This window comes from Sinohyriopsis cumingii, unplaced genomic scaffold, assembly GCF_028554795.1.
Source record: "Sinohyriopsis cumingii isolate HCF-2022 unplaced genomic scaffold, ASM2855479v2 utg002430l, whole genome shotgun sequence".
Classification (NCBI taxonomy): Eukaryota; Metazoa; Mollusca; class Bivalvia; order Unionida; family Unionidae; genus Sinohyriopsis; species Sinohyriopsis cumingii.
Genome location: NW_028316206.1, coordinates 1 through 18,076, shown reverse-complemented (window position 1 = coordinate 18,076; position 18,076 = coordinate 1). Strand labels below are relative to the sequence as shown.

Sequence of the window (18,076 nt, the reverse complement as noted above, 5' to 3'; positions counted from 1 at the left end):
TATGTTTATTCAAAGCATTATCAAGCAAATAAAAATAAAATGTTTTCTCCAGTGGAATCTACTGTTAATTCTGGTTATGAAAGAAGAGCACTCTGACTTCGCCCTTTTCGTTGTCAAAGTCTCTTACACAGACTGGGTACAACTTTTTGTCATAATCATTACTCATATCTGTTGCAATACTAAACAGCCCAATTTTCACAGCTTCTGCAATTTTAAGTGAAGTATCTTCTGCTAAACACCTAACAATGTTAGATGATTTTGTTCTTGCACATGCACATTTTCTGCAACTTTGGAAACGTGAAAAATCCATTTGAACAAAGGACCAATGTAGTCTTTTACCGCTAGGGATAGTCCATGTTCTATTACGAACTCAGTAGATAATGCTTCTGCATTTTTAAAATTCATGTCCACAATTTATTTCTGCTGTAAATACGAAATTACCTTAGTACTGGAGTTAGCAAAACGAGCTAATTCAAGGTTTCTTTGTTTTACCACCATGATCAATATTAAAATCCTTTCCACACAACCTTCAAGGGGTGGGAAGATGTCCTAGAATGGAATGCTATATTGTGTAATTTACGTATTCATCTCAGAATCGGTTTTTCATCTTTTCCTAATCTGTGAAATTATTTTTAAAATATTTTTGCTCTAACACATGCATCAACTAGAATACCTATAGCAAAGACTAAAAGTTAGAAAACCAGTCTGTTCTCTCCTAAGCCATACAGTTGTGATAAATATAAACTGGGGTAAAAAACTGAAAGTAGAAATCAGCATGTTTCTTGGAAATAGGGCAACTGCTATAAATAGAACATATTATTGTTAGGAAAGTGCATGCAAGTCTTCGGACAAGCGTACTCTTATGTCGTAGTTACATAGAAGCCGTCTGTTCTAGAATACGGTCTGATGGATTAATGGGATGTTAATAAAAATGAAAAAACAAATTATTAATTATTTTGGGAGCGGGATATACCGAAAATGCATAATCCGAATACAGTTATATCTAAGGCATAATTATATTGAAAAAAAGCGTAATGATTATGCCAAAAGCGTAATGGTTGGCATGTATGCTAATATGATGCTGTGTTAGCTTGCCATCACAAATCCCAGTGTTTACTTAATGCCTAATATGGCACAGTGTTAGCTTGCCATCACAAACCTCAGTGCTTACTTATTGCCTAATATGGCAGTGTTAGCTTGCCATCACAAATCCCAATGCTTACCTACTGCCTAATATGGCACAGTGTTAGCTTGCCATCACAAACCTCAGTGCTTACTTATTGCCTAATATAGCAGTGTTAGCTTGCCATCACGAATACCAATGGTTACTTATTGCCTAAAATGGCAGTGTTACCTTGCCATCACAAATCTCTATGCTTATTTATTACTTAATATGGCACAGTGTTAGCTTGTCATCACAATCTCTGTGCTTATTTATGACCTAATATGTATAAAATTATTTAACAACACCTCCTCATCACCCTTATGACCCAAGAGTCACAGCCTGAGATCTGTAAGATATATGCCTTCCTGTTTTGACTGTGTATCAAAAGTTAGTCAAAAATATGTCAAAGCTTTAACTGGAGCAATGAAGCATAAGCCCCATACATCACTACTCCCCCCATTACACACAGTGCTGACCTGCCAACCTTAACAGACCTCAGTACTACAGCTGATTTATTTTCAAATAGATTAGTTTTTAGTAAGGTGAAAGAAAATATCATTATTCAATTTGAAATGATGACAGCAATCATATCTCCTGCAATGAGACATACTTATGTCCAATAAATCAAATAAATTGCCCTTCCTGCATTTTTCGCCCCAATAATCTGAATATTCCTATTCAATCTTTTGTACTGACTATTACAACTTTTTAAGTGCCTTATTTACACTTTCTGTACTATTACAACATTTTAAGTGCCTTATTTTCACTTTCTGTACTATTACAACATTTTAAGTGCCTTATTTACACTTTCTGTATTGACTATTACAACTTTTTAAGTGCCTTATTTTCACTTTCTGTACTGACTATTACAACATTTTAAGTGCCTTATTTTCACTTTCTGTACTGACTATTACAACTTTTTAAGTGCCTTATTTACACTTTCTCTATTGACTATTACAACTTTTTAAGTGCCTTATTTTCACTTTCTGTACTGACTAGTACAACATTTTAAGTGCCTTATTTTCACTTTCTGTACTGACTATTACAACTTTTTAAGTGCCTTATTTTCACTTTCTGTACTGACTATTACAACTTTTTAAGTGCCTTATTTTCACTTTCTGTACTGACTATTACAACATTTTAAGTGCCTCCTTTTCACTTTCTATACTGACTATTACAACATTTTAAGTGCCTTATTTCCACTTTCTGTATTGACTATTACAACATTTTAAGTGCCTTATTTTCACTTTCTGTACTGACTAGTACAACTTTTTAAGTGCCTTATTTTCACTTTCTGTACTGACTATTACAACATTTTAAGTGCCTCCTTTTCACTTTCTGTATTGACTATTACAACATTTTAAGTGCCTTATTTTCACTTTCTGTACTGACTATTACAACTTTTTAAGTGCCTTATTTTCACTTTCTATACTGACTATTACTACATTTTAAGTGCCTCCTTTTCACTTTCTGTACTGACTATTACAACTTTTTAAGTGCCTTATTTCTACTTTCTATACTGACTATTACAACATTTTAAGTGCCTTATTTTCATTTTCTGTACTGACTATTACAACTTTTTAAGTGCCTCATTTTCACTTTCTGTACTATTACTACATTTTAAGTGCCTTATTTTCACTTTCTGTACTGACTATTACAACACTGTAAGTGCCTTATTTTCACTTTCTGTACTGACTAGTACAACATTTTAAGTGCCTTATTTTCACTTTCTGTACTGACTATTACAACTTTTTAAGTGCCTTATTTTCACTTTCATCTTGAACATGCATCATTTGTTGGATGCCATTTTTTAAAAATCTTGATCATACAGATATTTTGCTTGAACAAAGAATGTGTGCAGTTTAAGTATCCGAGGTAAAGTTAGTCTGGTTCTCTGACCAACTCTACTACATCTAATGTGAAACCTGGATACAACTCAAACACAGACAAGTCAGCATAAGGATTTTACCACAACAATCATATTTCCATAATTTTTGCATTTACTCCAAAAGTCCATATTTTAAGGGTCATTTTTTTATGACTTAAGGTCAAAATATATGGGTTGGCAGGTCTGTAAAAGTGTGTCTAACCCATAGGTATCATTTGATTAAAGTTACAAAACCAATTTGCATAGCTACAGACTATTTCCAAATTGCATCCCAAAATGTGACAATCACAGTGTAGGAGGAACTACACCAGGTTACTTACGCATGTGCAAATGCATGAGCATGCAGTATTCTACAATCAGGCCTCCCAACCAAACGTTTCAATTTCATATAGATTTTTTTAGGCTTTTGTCCTCCAATATAAAGGAAAAAATATTGGGGTTTACAGGCAAATCATAAAAATTTAAAGGAATAGAGGCATGCTAATATTATGAATTGGATACCATTTTTAAGTACTAGAATACAGAAATTGGCCATTTTGTATTAACACAATGCAGTGAAATAATAGTTTAAGCATAAACATTCTATTTCTGCTTATTGTTTTCTTTACTGCATAGAGTACATGCATTAGAATGAATCATTCTTTACCTTAATATTTTTGTCTCTGTAGTTGTAAGGGAAAAAATGAATTTAAAAAAAATGAATTTTAAAAGGATCCATATAAACTGTAAGGATTCTTTAAAATGCATGGAAATAAAATTTATGTGTGTGTATGTGTGTGTGTGTATATATATATATATATATATATATATATATATATATATATATATATATATATATATATATATATATATATTTATGTATATATATAGTGAATAAGTATTAAAAGGACTGCATAATGTGGGAAGGAAACTTGTGTATATATGTACTATTACTTAGTAACAACCAGTCATTAACACTTTTTGGAGTGCAGATTTGATACACCATGTTAGTTGTTACAGGAGCTTAGAACTTCAAAATTGATTGAAAAATTTACTTGCCCACAGGCAAATTAATTTGGTAAATGACAAACATAACATTCCCATTTAATATTACAATACAATGAATCCCATTTAATATTACAATACAATGAATCCCATTTAATATTACAATACAATGAATCCCATTTAATATTACAATACAATGATTCCCATTTAATATTACAATACAATGAAAGTATATATCTATAGAAATGAAAACCAGTTACATAAAAGCACTACATTTTTCAAATAAATCTTAATAAACAATGCTACAGATTGGATGTATGTAAAGTGTGACAATGCTACAGATTGGATGTATGTAAAGTGTGACAATGCTACAGATTGGATGTATGTAAAGTGTGACAATGCTACAGATTGGATGTATGTAAAGTGTGACAATGAACCTAACAGATTGGATGTATGTAAAGTGTGACAATGAACCTAACAGATTGGATGTATGTAAAGTGTGACAATGAACCTAACAGATTGGATGTATGTAAAGTGTGACAATGCTACAGATTGGATGTATGTAAAGTGTGACAATGAACCTAACAGATTGGATGTATGTAAAGTGTGACAATGAGCCTAACAGATTGGATGTATGTAAAGTGTGACAATGAACCTAACAGATTGGATGTATGTAAAGTGTGACAATGAACCTAACAGATTGGATGTATGTAAAGTGTGACAATGAACCTAACAGATTGGATGTATGTAAAGTGTGACAATGAACCTAACAGATTGGATGTATGTAAAGTGTGACAATGAACCTAACAGATTGGATGTATGTAAAGTGTCACAATGAACCTAACAGATTGGATGTATGTAAAGTGTGACAATGAACCTAACAGATTGGATGTATGTAAAGTGTCACAATGAACCTAACTGCAAATGGAAAATAGGTAGTGTAGGGCTGTTAGACTTTAAATTGTCTAAGTTACAAGTGCATACTTGTTGTCTTAAAGTTTAAAGAGAATTTAGTTATGTTTTTTCTTCGTTTTTTTTTCTTTCATCTTACAATGACAAAAAATAATGAAACAATATATACACTTTTGCCTTATGGTTGAAATATTGTCCATATAAAAATGAATTGCATGTATCTATCATTTAACTTTATGTCAATAAAACCTAACTATTTTGTTATGACAAAAAAATATACAGGGAAGTTAAGAAGATTCATCATAGAAATAACATTTGTGGATATTTTAAGTGCAGGCTATAGGATATAACAGATCTTATATTATCAACTCAATGTGAAATTCTGAACCCCAAAAATTGTAACCAAGGATGGCCATTTGCAATTACTTACTAAGACCAAATCTATAAAGTTACTTCCAATGATCTGTTTAAATATTTCCGGTGAAATATTTAGGGTGTCAGTTAATAATATTCATTAATAATATTTAAACATCTTTGGTGTAATGTTTCAGGTGTCAGTTAATAATAATATTTAAAAGTAGAATGGTTCATAAAAATATGACATCAGCTTATATTAGACATACAAAAATGGTGTTTCCTACTGTACCGGTTTTAAAATTAGGGTAGGTAGGTAGGTTTTTAAAAAAGCACATTTTATAATAATAATATAATATATATATATATATATATATATATATATATATATATATAATATACTAGGCAGTCAAGTACTGGGCAAAACTGGCTCATTTAGATGCATAAATCAATTTTTGGCATTTCTTTCTTTATGAATTTTTTTAACAAACTTCTGTTTTAATTCCTGGGGAAAAAAGTACTGGGGTTAGCAATGCAAAATAGTTGGTCAGCCAATCAGAAACACATTTTTTGGTCCTTATGATGCTGCACTCCATGAATCCATGTCTCAATCAAAATGAACAATAAAAAGCAATGCATTTTAAGAAAGAAACAAAAATTGAAACAGAATCATAAGATAAATCTTATGGCAAACTTTGCCGAGTAGTCTAAAGTGCTCACCCTTACGGATCACTGCCATCTCACCTCTATCTGTGTTGGTTCGAGGCTCGGATTCGGTTAATGTGGTTATGTGAGAAAGCTTGCCAGTAGCTTCTCGTGGGTCGGTGGTTCTTTCCAGGTTCTTCCTCCCCCATTAATACTGGACGCCATGTATAGCCTATCTTGTGCTGAAAAATGGCGTTAAACCCTACAACAACAACAATATGGCAAACTTTAGTGATGAATTTCAACACTATTAATGCCCAATTTTCATCTATACTTAAGAAATGAAACAAAAGCTGTTGTAGATTTTTATGTTCCAGTTTATATTTTATATACATGCACACTTACTTTTCTCTATCAATAGTCTGCACATGCTCATGGAATTTCTGTGCAGCTGTTGTAAGATTCATACTTGCTGACTCCAAGGCAGCTGCAAAATATTATAAATTTTATATTTATGTCAATCAAAGTTAAGAACAAAACCAGTAACAACTGTAATAAATTTAAAATTCCTTTTCTTTGTAGTCTACTGATTCATTAAAATGTCATGGATAAATATATCATAACCCAACAAAATAAATACACCAGACACCCAAGAAACATTCAAAATTTTAGTATACAATAAAAAATAATTTCTTACACACCATGAAAAGTAACTTATTTGTCTGTGTAAGTACACAAAAACAACTTAAGTCAGTATAATGTAAAATGTACACTACAGAGATTCTTTTGTGGCATGGGTGTGGTACTAATAGAACCACACACATATCATCTAGTTCAGAGTGGTCTAATCACAGGCCCACTGGCCAAATGTTGTCCATGGGTCATTTTTTAGCAGCCTACACTCGTACAAAAAGTCAATTCTATAATTATAATATCATTACTATAATATACATAATGCGCATCCCATAAACAAAAAGAGAGAAAGGAAAGAGACACACACACACACGTCTAAATGTCTGCAGCATGATGCCCCAGTGCTAGGCATCACTATAAACTGCAACACTGCAGACCTCGTAGCGATATGACTGAAAAATATTTGAAATTATGTTAAAAATTCAATTCACAGACACACAAACACATTTTTCATCCATATGGCAAACTGTGTTGAAAATGATGGACCACCCTGATCAAGTCAGATGATTCTAGCTTGAACAAAACTTGAAAAATAAACTGAAGGCACAACATTTTACATAGTCAGAAAAAAATAAATTATAGGTTACTGTGATTTGTATTACAGACACGTGTGTAGTACTCAACATCTTTCATGAAAGAAAAGAAGAAAAAATATATATATATATATTTTTATATATATATATATATATGTATAGAGAGAGAGAGAGAGAGGGAGAGAAAGGAAAGAGAGATGCACACAAACACACGTGTTAATTTTGGTGAAGAGATCGTGTATGAATTCTAAAATAAGTTCTAATATAAGATGATCCTGGCAGAGCCCCTGAAATTTCAAATAGATTTATATCTTCTTTTTTCTTCTTAAAAGTACAAAAAAATAATGTGTAATCAGTTTATTTAGAAACCACATAGGACTTCGCCAATGTCACTAATTGCACATTTTTGTGTGCTTATTGCTGTCAAAATATAATGTCTGGCAATTTCTTCTTGCGACATTGTTGGCTGTTTAAACTTGTATATACAATCTTGGATTTGGAGTGAAGCAATTCAGAGGCACCAAGAAAGAAGCCGCAAACCTGCTATAAAATGCACTGGAAGCTATCTATATTTAGATGAACAAATTCTTTGTTCATATTGACAAAAATCTGAACAGTGCATTGTTATATCATAATCCCCTTATGCTGACATCTGGCCTGAGTAATATATGCTGTGAGAATACTGCTTTTAATTGACATTTCTGTTAATTGACTTTTCTGTTAATTGACATGGCACAATCTCATAATGGAGCTTTTGGATGAAATAGTGTCAGCCTATCAGCTGCTTGCTATTAATATATTTATTTAGACTGACCTTCAAATGCAGATGGTAAGTAAAATCCCTCTTTGTTTCACTTATATAATTAAATCCTTCCGAACTCACATTTTCTGTAGTAATCCCAGTCAGAACAAAACTCCTGTGTATCGATCATCTGTTGACCTTTTCTTAAATTTCTCATTCATGAGTGGAAGACAGCATCTCTCCATAGTCCTACATGTAAGACCTGATGCTGATATTTATGTTGTGGGTGTCAAGGTCATACAGCCTAACTAACAATGCTGTGTAGCGTGTTTGATGTTGACTAACATCATTACGAAAGTCAAATTTTCAGGAATATTTCAAACATCCGACAACTAAAATAATAACGCTTTTCTACAAAGTAAAGTCATAATGTTTTAGTCAGAGTTTACTTACTCTGATGTCTTTTCTCTAATAAATTCAAATTCTCACAAAAGAAATGGACCTATTTTCAAGTTTCGTTGGCCTACATTTCAGTTGGCAGAAAAGCGATGAAAGCAGGGAATGCCGAAATCGGGGTAAGTTGAAATAATATTCTTTAATAAAACGAATAAAAATATATTATGCCTATTGGAACTGTAAGCAATGGTTCATTTCATTCAAGAAACTTATCCCCAACATGTACCTACTTGGACTTACTTCAGCATACCTCGACTACTGTCGTGTTGCAACAAATTCAAATGTATGTCAACGGAACGTGAAAATATGTCCATTTGCTAGTATCATATTTTCATTCTGCCAGGATAAAGACAGCACAGTAAGTATATTAATTACACTTACATTAGTGGAAGATTGTTGATATAATCTGCCAAGTGTGCTTGATGTTCCTGAAACTTCGATTACTCATTCTGATGTCAATGACATAGGAACATGATATACAAGGCTTTTATTTGGATAGTAAGACATAGCACCTAAACAAAATCAATATGTGCTATGTCTTACATGTAGGACTACATCCCTCCACTACCAGAAATGTCAACAACAAAAAATTAAAAAGTGGAGATCTACTTGTTGGTCTGTCTAATAATCATTACTACCAGAACAAGCTACAACTAACGAACCTCTGAAGGCAGGAACAGTAGCTTTTTTTAAATGTACTTTGAAAATATAGTTTTTTCTGACACTTCAAAGAAAACTGATTACCTTTGAAACATTTTCTATAAATACTGAGCAAATGAATAATATTCAGTCTCAATCAATGTTCTGCAATTATTTGACGTTGCCACCACAGTAAGAAATGGGCACTTGTTTTGTCCTCCAAAGGTGTCCTTTAGTGGTGAATTCAATAACACATGCACCCTTCATCAAAGAATGTGGACTACAATCTTCAATAAAAAACGAAGAACCTTTCCTCAAAGGTAAATTAAATAATTACAATAGAATCTGATGGATTGTTGCATTTTAAAAAGTGACTGTAAAACAAATTTATTGTGCTGTGAAAGTTTTCTTTTAGCAGGAACAAAGTTTATGCTTACAATCACTACCAATGGCAGCATAAAACACTAATTAAATTTCCACTCTTTTGAAACCATAGATACCTGGCCATCAAGGTAATTGAAGATGGGGTATGTCACAAATATGTTTGTTAAACTATTTAATTTGTTCAAATATTTTCATTTTCCTATGAATAGCCTCATCCCTGGGTAGCCTCAGCAAGATGATAGTTGTCTCCAGCTGATCAAAATCTAGGCCATTTTAAGTACATGCAGCATGTAAACAACTACATCCACATGCTACTGGTGACCATATCATAGTGAACTGTTTAGTGATGATCGTATATAGATGAAACAATGACTATCATCTTGTATATATGTGTTATTTGTGCTTTCTAATGGAATGTGACTGATACATGGATTTTATAATATTTATAGCTGAATTTATGTATTTTGTAACATACATGTACAGTACTTAACGGATTATGAATTGTACTACACAAATGTAAGTTGTCCATATACAAGTCTATTTCAGACTAGTTATTCTTCATTTAATCAAAAGCACATATTTTTGTGCCCGCTTGTATTAAGACCCACCAACACCACCACCATTTTAAGGTACATGCATCATTTTTTTCAACTAACTGACTTGGTTATAACACAGTTCAGTCTATAACAATGGTCAGGTTCTATGGACCCCAACATTGTTATAGTGGGATCACAATCTGTGTGTGTATATATATATATATATATATATATATATATATATATATATATATATATATATATATATATATATATATATATATGTATATATATAGACACACACACACACAGAGACAGACCTGTCAATAGGGTTGCACATGGGAAGAGAAAATCTGGCCATTGCATAAAGGTGACCACTGTACAATGGTTTCATTGTTTAAAGATGGGTTATGAATCCTCTAAAGATGCCTCTTTGCCTGCCAAAAGTTATGGGGAAGTGTTTGCTGTGAAGTAAGCAATTAAGGTAGATGCTTGATACACAGTGGACGATATTTCTATTATCATGGTCATTAATATATCTATTATCAAAGGAATTAATATTTCTGTTATCACATGCATTAATATTTCTATTATCACAGGCATTAATATTTCTATTATCATTAGCATTACTATTTCTATTATCATGGGCATTAATATTTCAATAATCACAGACCATTAATATTTCTATAATCACAGACCATTAATATTTCTATAATCACAGACCATTAATATTTCTATTATCATGGGCATTAATATTTCTATTATCAAGGCATTAATATTTCTATTATCACAGGAATAAATATTTCTATTATTGCAGGCATTCATTCATCAGCAGTTTGTAATATAATGAAGAATCAATTGAAAATCAGAAATGTTTGTTCAAGATGGGAACCACATTTTTGGACAGCTGATCAAATGGCAACTCACCATATAGAAAAAGAGACATTTGAATGAGACTTACATCTGATGAAACATGGGTTTATTTTCATGAACCCAATTCATGACAAAATAATAAAGATTTGACCAGATAAAATGAACAGAAACCATACAATAGCCAGATATAGTCAGACTGTCAAGAGAGTTTTCTGCACATTTTTTTTCAATGAAAAACCACTGGTCATTTTGGTACCTGTTCCTGGCTCTGCTATTGTCACTTGACAATTTTATGCCTTCAAAGTCTTGCCAAAAGCAGAGGAACACTACCAAATGACCCATCCACACACTGGCACCTGTGTAATTCATCGATTCCATGGCAATACCAGAGTGCTTACATCTGCCATTTTGACAAACTTCCTGAATAAGCACAGCATCCAAACACTGCCACCTCCTCCAGTAGCCCTGATTTAGATTTGCCACATCCTTCAGATAGCCCTGATTTAAATTTCCACATTCTCCAGATAGCCCTGATTTATATTTGCCACCTCCTCCAGATAGCCCTGATTTATATTTGCCACATCTGCAGATAGCCCTGATTTATATTTGCCACCTCCTCCAGATAGCCCTGATTTAGATTTGCCACATCCTCCAGATAGCCCTGATTTAGATTTGCCACATCCTCCAGATAGCCCTGATTTAGATTTGCCACCTCCTCCAGATAGCACTGATTTATATCTAAGTCACCTTTGGTTACAGGTAAATCCCATTTTCAAAGATTTGCTGGGGGCAGACAATTTGTATGGGAAAGCATTCAGAGGTACATGGGAGTACTTTGAGTGGATCATCATGCATTTTACTTAAATTGAGCATTGTTGTAAAGCATACCAATTTTCAGAAATTTTTAAATACACCTTGTGCATCTATTTATGATATTTTCAATGAAATATATCAAGAAGTTTCAGCTTCTCATTTACTTCTTTAGACTTCAATTGGAGCTGAATGTCTAAAAGTGCTTACCTATATTAATATTGTGCTTTTTCCATTCTGTACCATACTTGGTCTTTAATAATTCTAAGAAGTCCGATATAGCTTTAGCATATCTACGCACATCAAAAGAAAACACAGTTTCATCTGCAATTTTCCTGAAAAATATAAATAACCATAAAAAATTTCACAGTGTAACAGTTTCTTAATAGCTAAATTCAAATAAAACTGTTTAAAGTTGATAAGAAAATATGCATTTAAATGTGGGAACACTTAAGTAATCACTCAATTTGGTTGTCTCTCCATTTGTTTGAAAACTAGCAAATTTCTGTCCCATCAAATTGGGTAGCCATCTTTGATATTACCAATTAAGTAGCTGACCCCTAAAATATCAAAACATTAATGAGTCCATGTGCTCAACAGAGTTCAACAATAATTGGTCATATTTTCATTATTTTCTTTGTAAGCTGCTTACTTTTTTAACTGTACTTCACTCACCATTTATTGTTTTACATAATTTGAGCTCTCATACCATATCATCACTGTTCAGTAGGGACCTAAATAGAAAAGTAAGGTGTCTCAAATCTTACAATTATTCGGATTTCTTAAGTACTTGTTACACTTGGAATAACATAATGAAACTTACTCTCCTTAAAGTCGGATCATAACATTAGGCATTTAAAATACATTTACAAACAAAAACTGTATTATATTATGTCAGTCAACTGTATTACATTATCTCAGTCAACTGTATTATATTGTCTCAGTCAACTGTATTACATTAACTCAGTCAACTGTATTATATTATCTCAGTCAACTGTATTACATTATCACAGTCAACTGTATTACATTATCTCAGTCAACTGTATTACATTATCTCAGTCAAACTACTTAAGCTTCAAAAAATTGGGCAATTTCTTACTCTGAATCCAAGGGATTAATGGCTGTCTCCAATTCTAAATGCATTTTGTTACATCACTGTAAAAACTTGCTTTAAGAGACACCTAATTAAAATATCTAATATGTGTACATCAACACCATCCATCAATCTTTAATGTCTCTGATATGTGTATATCAACACCATTAACTAATCATTAATGTCTCTGATATGTGTATATCAACACCATCAACTAATCATTAATGTCTCTGATATGTGTATATCAACATCAGATATTCACTGAAGACTCCAATATGTTTACATCAGCATCATCAAGTAATCATTCAAGTCTCTGATATTTGTATATCAGCACCATCAACTACTAGTTAATGTCGGCTAATTATTCATGTCTCTGATATGTGTATATAAGCACCATGGGTTAATCATTCAAGTCTCTGACACATGTATATAAACACCATCATTTATGCAGCTAGTGACCAAATACTAAACATTAAGTGGTGTTAATAAAAGTTAAACATTCACACTGGTACATCATACCATCTGTACAGTGAATATATGTACATATATATGTAGTGCTTTACAGTCCCTCAGCCCAATAGTGGCTAGGTAGTGCCAACAAAAGGTTATGTCCCAAAAAATGTAAAAGTGAACTTCTCAAAAATGAGGATGATAAAGCCACCTAAATCAATGTATGATACAATATTAAAAATGTAACAACTCATTAAAATACATAAATAACAGATAAAGGTAATATATTTAAAATCCCTACAATATGATGAAAATTTCTTATATAAACTGCATTCCCTTTAAAATTTCAAGATTTTCTTGGGTGATACATCCATGTACAGCTTCTTCATGCAGTTCATACCAAAATACTTCTGTCTCACAGAGTGGAAATCAACACACTTGAGAAAAATGTGCTCCACTGTCATTGGATACAGGCAGGATACACTCTGGTTCAGGTTTAGCCTTCAGGAGGCATGCATGAATCAAGTATGTGCATCCTATATCCAACCACAACAACACCACCACACCTCTCTGATTTGTTCAATACAAAGGCCATTGACCTATAGTGAGTCGGATGTTCTTAAGTTTGTGCAGATTTCATTCTACATATTTTCTAGTAAAATATGTTTCTTCAATAATACTTACCTGATCATAATATATTAGAACAATTATTGCCTCCCAAATCCAGCCCACCCAGATAGCTAAACCTTTTTAGCTAAAAAGCTAAAAACTATCTGCCCACCTAGGTGGCAGATAGAGTGATCTCCCTTTGATGCATGCCAAATCCCATGAATACTTCAGTCACTGCTCTCTGTATGGATCTAACTGTGGGGAGACTGCGAGAGTGTATATGTATTATGATTGGGTAAATATTACTGTATATGTATTAAGATTGGGTAAATATTATTGTATATGTATTATGATTGGGTAAATATTATTGTATATGTATTATGATTGGGTAAGTATTATTGTATATGTATCATGATTAGGTAAGCATTATTGAGTACATATGAATTATGATTGGGTAAGTATTACTGTATATGCATTATGATTGGGTAAGTATTACTGTATATGTATTACGATTGGGCAAGTATTATTATGTACTATGATTGGGTAAGCATTATTGAATATATATGTATTATGATTGGGTAATATTAATGTATATGTATTATGATTGGGTAAGTATTACTGTATATGTATTATGATTGGGTAAGTATTACTGTATATGTATTATGACTGGGTAAATATTATTGTATATGTATTATGATTGGGTAAATATTATTGTATATGTATTATGACTGGGTAAGTATTACTGTATATGTATTATGATTGGGTAAGTATTACTGTATATGTATTATGACTGGGTAAGTATTACTGAGTGCATATTATGATTTGGTAAGTATTACTGTATATGTATTATGATTGGGTAAATATTATTGTATATGTATTATGAATGGGTAAATATTATTGTATATGTATTATGATTGGGAAAGCATTATTGAGTGCATATGTATTATGATTGTGTATTACTGAGTGTATATGTATTATGATTGCATAAGTATTACTGTATATGTATCATGATTGGGTAAGTATTACCGAGTGCATATTATGATTTGGTAAGTATTACTGTATATGTATTATGACTGGGTATATATTATTGTATACGTATTATGATTGGGAAAGCATTATTGAGTGCATATGTATTATGATTGTGTATTACTGAGTGTATATGTATTATGATTGCATAAGTATTACTGTATATGTATTATGATTGGGTAAGTATTACTGTATATGTATTACGATTGGGTAAATATTATTGTATATGTATTATGGTTGCGTAAGTATTACTGTATATGTATTATGATTGGGTAAGTATTACTGAGTGCATATGTATTATGATTGGGTAAGTATTACTGTATATGTATTATGACTGGGTAAGTATTACTGTATATGTATTATCATTGGATAAGTATTACTGTATATGTATTATGATTGGGTAAATATTATTGTATATGTATTATGATTGGGTAAGTATTACTGAGTGCATATGTATTATGATTGCATATTACTGAGTGTATATGTATTATGATGGGGTAAGTATTACTGAGTGTATATGTATTATGATTGGGTAAGTATTACTGTATATGTATTATGATTGGGTAAATATTACTGTATATGTATTATGATTGGGTAAGTATTACTGAGTGCATATGTATTATGATTGCGTATGACTGAGTGTATATGTATTATGATTGCGTAAGTTATACTGTATATGTATTATGATTGCGTATTACTGAGTGTATATGTATTATGATTGCGTATTACTGAGCATATATGTATTATGATTGCGTATTACTGAGTGTATATGTATTATGATTGCGTAAGTATTACTGGGTGTATATGTATTATGATTGCATATTACTGAGTGTATATGTATTATGATTGCATAAGTATTACTGTATATGTATTATGATTGTGTATTACTGAGTGTATATGTATTATGATTGCGTATTACTGAGCATATATGTATTATGATTGCATATTACTGAGTGTATATGTATTATGATTGCGTAAGTATTACTGAGTGTATATGTATTATGATTGCATATTACTGAGTGTATATGTATTATGATTGCGTATTACTGAGTGTATATGTATTATGATTGCGTAAGTATTACTGAGTGTATATGTATTATGATTGCGTAAGTATTACTGAGTGTATATGTATTATGATTGCATAAGTATTACTGTATATGTATTATGATTGCGTATTACTGAGTGTATATGTATTATGATTGCATATTACTGAGTGTATATGTATTATGATTGCGTATTACTGAGTGTATATGTATCATGATTGCGTAAGTATTACTGTATATGTATTATGATTGCGTATTACTGAGTGTATATGTATTATGATTGCGTATTACTGAGCATATATGTATTATGATTGCGTAAGTATTACTGTATATGTATTATGATTGCGTAAGTATTACTGTATATGTATTATGATGAGGTAAGTATTACTGAGTGTATATGTATTATGATTGTGTAAGTTATACTGTATATATATTATGATGGGGTAAGTATTACTGAGTGTATATGTATTATGATGGGGTAAGTATTATTGAAGAAACAAGTTTTACTAGAAAATACTGGTTTCTTCTTCAAAGATGTTACCCAGTCAAAATATTTTATGATTGTGCTTTTTGTCATCAAAAGGCCAAAGTAGGGAGTTAGCTATAGCAGTATTGATGCATTCAGCTACACAATGCTCAGACCACTGTACAAAAATTCTCCATTTCCACTGTAACTGTAAAGAGTACGGCCAATATAGCTTGAGTAATCCTCTCCATCACTTGATGAGAGAACTGTTGAGGATCTGTTTAATAAGATCAAATGTGCATGTTCAACAACTCTGGATTGGGATGTAATGCCTGCCATTGTGGTTGCCTCAGCAGATGAGAAAATATCTCTATTTTCTGGCAATTTCTGCCTCTAGATTGATCAGATTTTTGATCCATGATTTTTTTCCAACAACCGTGAAGCAACAAGAATGAGGTAGAACTCCAATTCTCTTGCTTTCTGTATCACATCTTGAACAGGTGTGCTGAAGAGTAAATGTACACATACAATCTGTTCCAATCAATGGAAAAAGCACTGACTGCACAGGCCTTTGCACAGGCCTTCAGATCTGTGGCTGGTGAGGCAAATGTTGGGAGTTTTGCTTTCCCTTTATTGCTAATAAAAATCCACCAGCGGTTGATGTGCAAGTGAACTCTGAGGGATGCAGTTACCATTTTGCTTGTATTAGGATTTGTCAATGAAGACACCAGCTTAGAAATTCCCAAAGAAAAATTCAAAGGTCTGGGGCCTTTGTTCCCCCTTGCCTTTGGAGATAATTCACCATTGTGGAGTTGTTGAACAGAATGATAATACCCTATCCATACAGTTTCTCCTGCCATCATTGGAATGCTTTTCTCATGTCTTTGATCTCTCAATGAAACTGATATGCAACAGATGATCCTGGGCAAGCCACTGCCCACTTGCCTTCTGCAATTATGGAAGGATATGTGCACCCCAGCCCTTGTGCTCATGGTCATACAAACTGTCAACTAGAAGGCTGTACCTGCCAGGGACCATCTGATGTAAGCTGGTAAAGTGAGGGTCTCCCATTTCCTAAGATTGAACCTCATATAAGCTGTTTGTCCCAAGAAGCAAAGTATTGACTGCCATTGGGACAACTATCAATGTAATGGCCTTATCAAAAGGCAACGTAGAACAATGATGTCTGCTACCACATTGAGTAAACCCTGAAAATGAAGGATTCTTGGATTAAGAGAAAGATCTTAGTAAGCAATGAAGCTTCCATTGAAATGATGCCAGTGAGTATTTCTACAGGAGACATACTCTGTTCAAGAGGAACTGTAGGGGTGAAATACAATTCTTGCAAGAATCAAAGCTAGGTTTGAAACGATCAGCATTCTGATCATGTGGCCATATGGTTCCCTGGCCATATTGGACCAGTACTGTGTAGAGATCATGTGATTGCAATGTGGTAATATACAGTATGTCCCCAGTTGGGTCTATGTACAGACTAGGGGTTGGAATATTAGATCATCATAAGCAGTCTCCTAAAGCATATTTAACAGCTAGACTGGGTTCAGTATTGGCCATGAGTGATCTGTGATGGCATGGAGAGGAACTGGGGTGGAATGATCCCCTTCTCTTGATTTTATCCACTTTGATTTTCTAGACCCATGGCTCTGAACTTATTCGATCTGCAGGATTGTTTCCCATGAGAAGAGGCCATATTAACTAGATTGTGTTGTGCAAATGGCCATGAAGCAAGCTGAGTGCATTTTGGTACTACAGGTCGA

At 32.7% G+C, this 18,076-nt stretch overlaps 1 protein-coding gene across 1 annotated transcript in view; it reads right to left on the bottom strand.

Moving 5' to 3' along the window:
- The window catches only part of LOC149770746 (putative N-acetylated-alpha-linked acidic dipeptidase), a 35,850-nt gene extending 18,854 nt beyond the window's left edge, over nucleotides 1-16,996 (bottom strand). The window contains exons 1-3 of the mRNA XM_089949168.1: nucleotides 16,830-16,996; nucleotides 11,825-11,949; nucleotides 6,354-6,435 (exon numbers count right to left, since the gene is read on the bottom strand). Of these exons, the coding sequence (XP_089805294.1) occupies nucleotides 6,354-6,435; nucleotides 11,825-11,949; nucleotides 16,830-16,996 (374 nt within the window). The remainder of the gene's footprint in view (nucleotides 1-6,353; nucleotides 6,436-11,824; nucleotides 11,950-16,829) is intronic.
- Nucleotides 16,997-18,076: the final 1,080 nt, after the last annotated feature.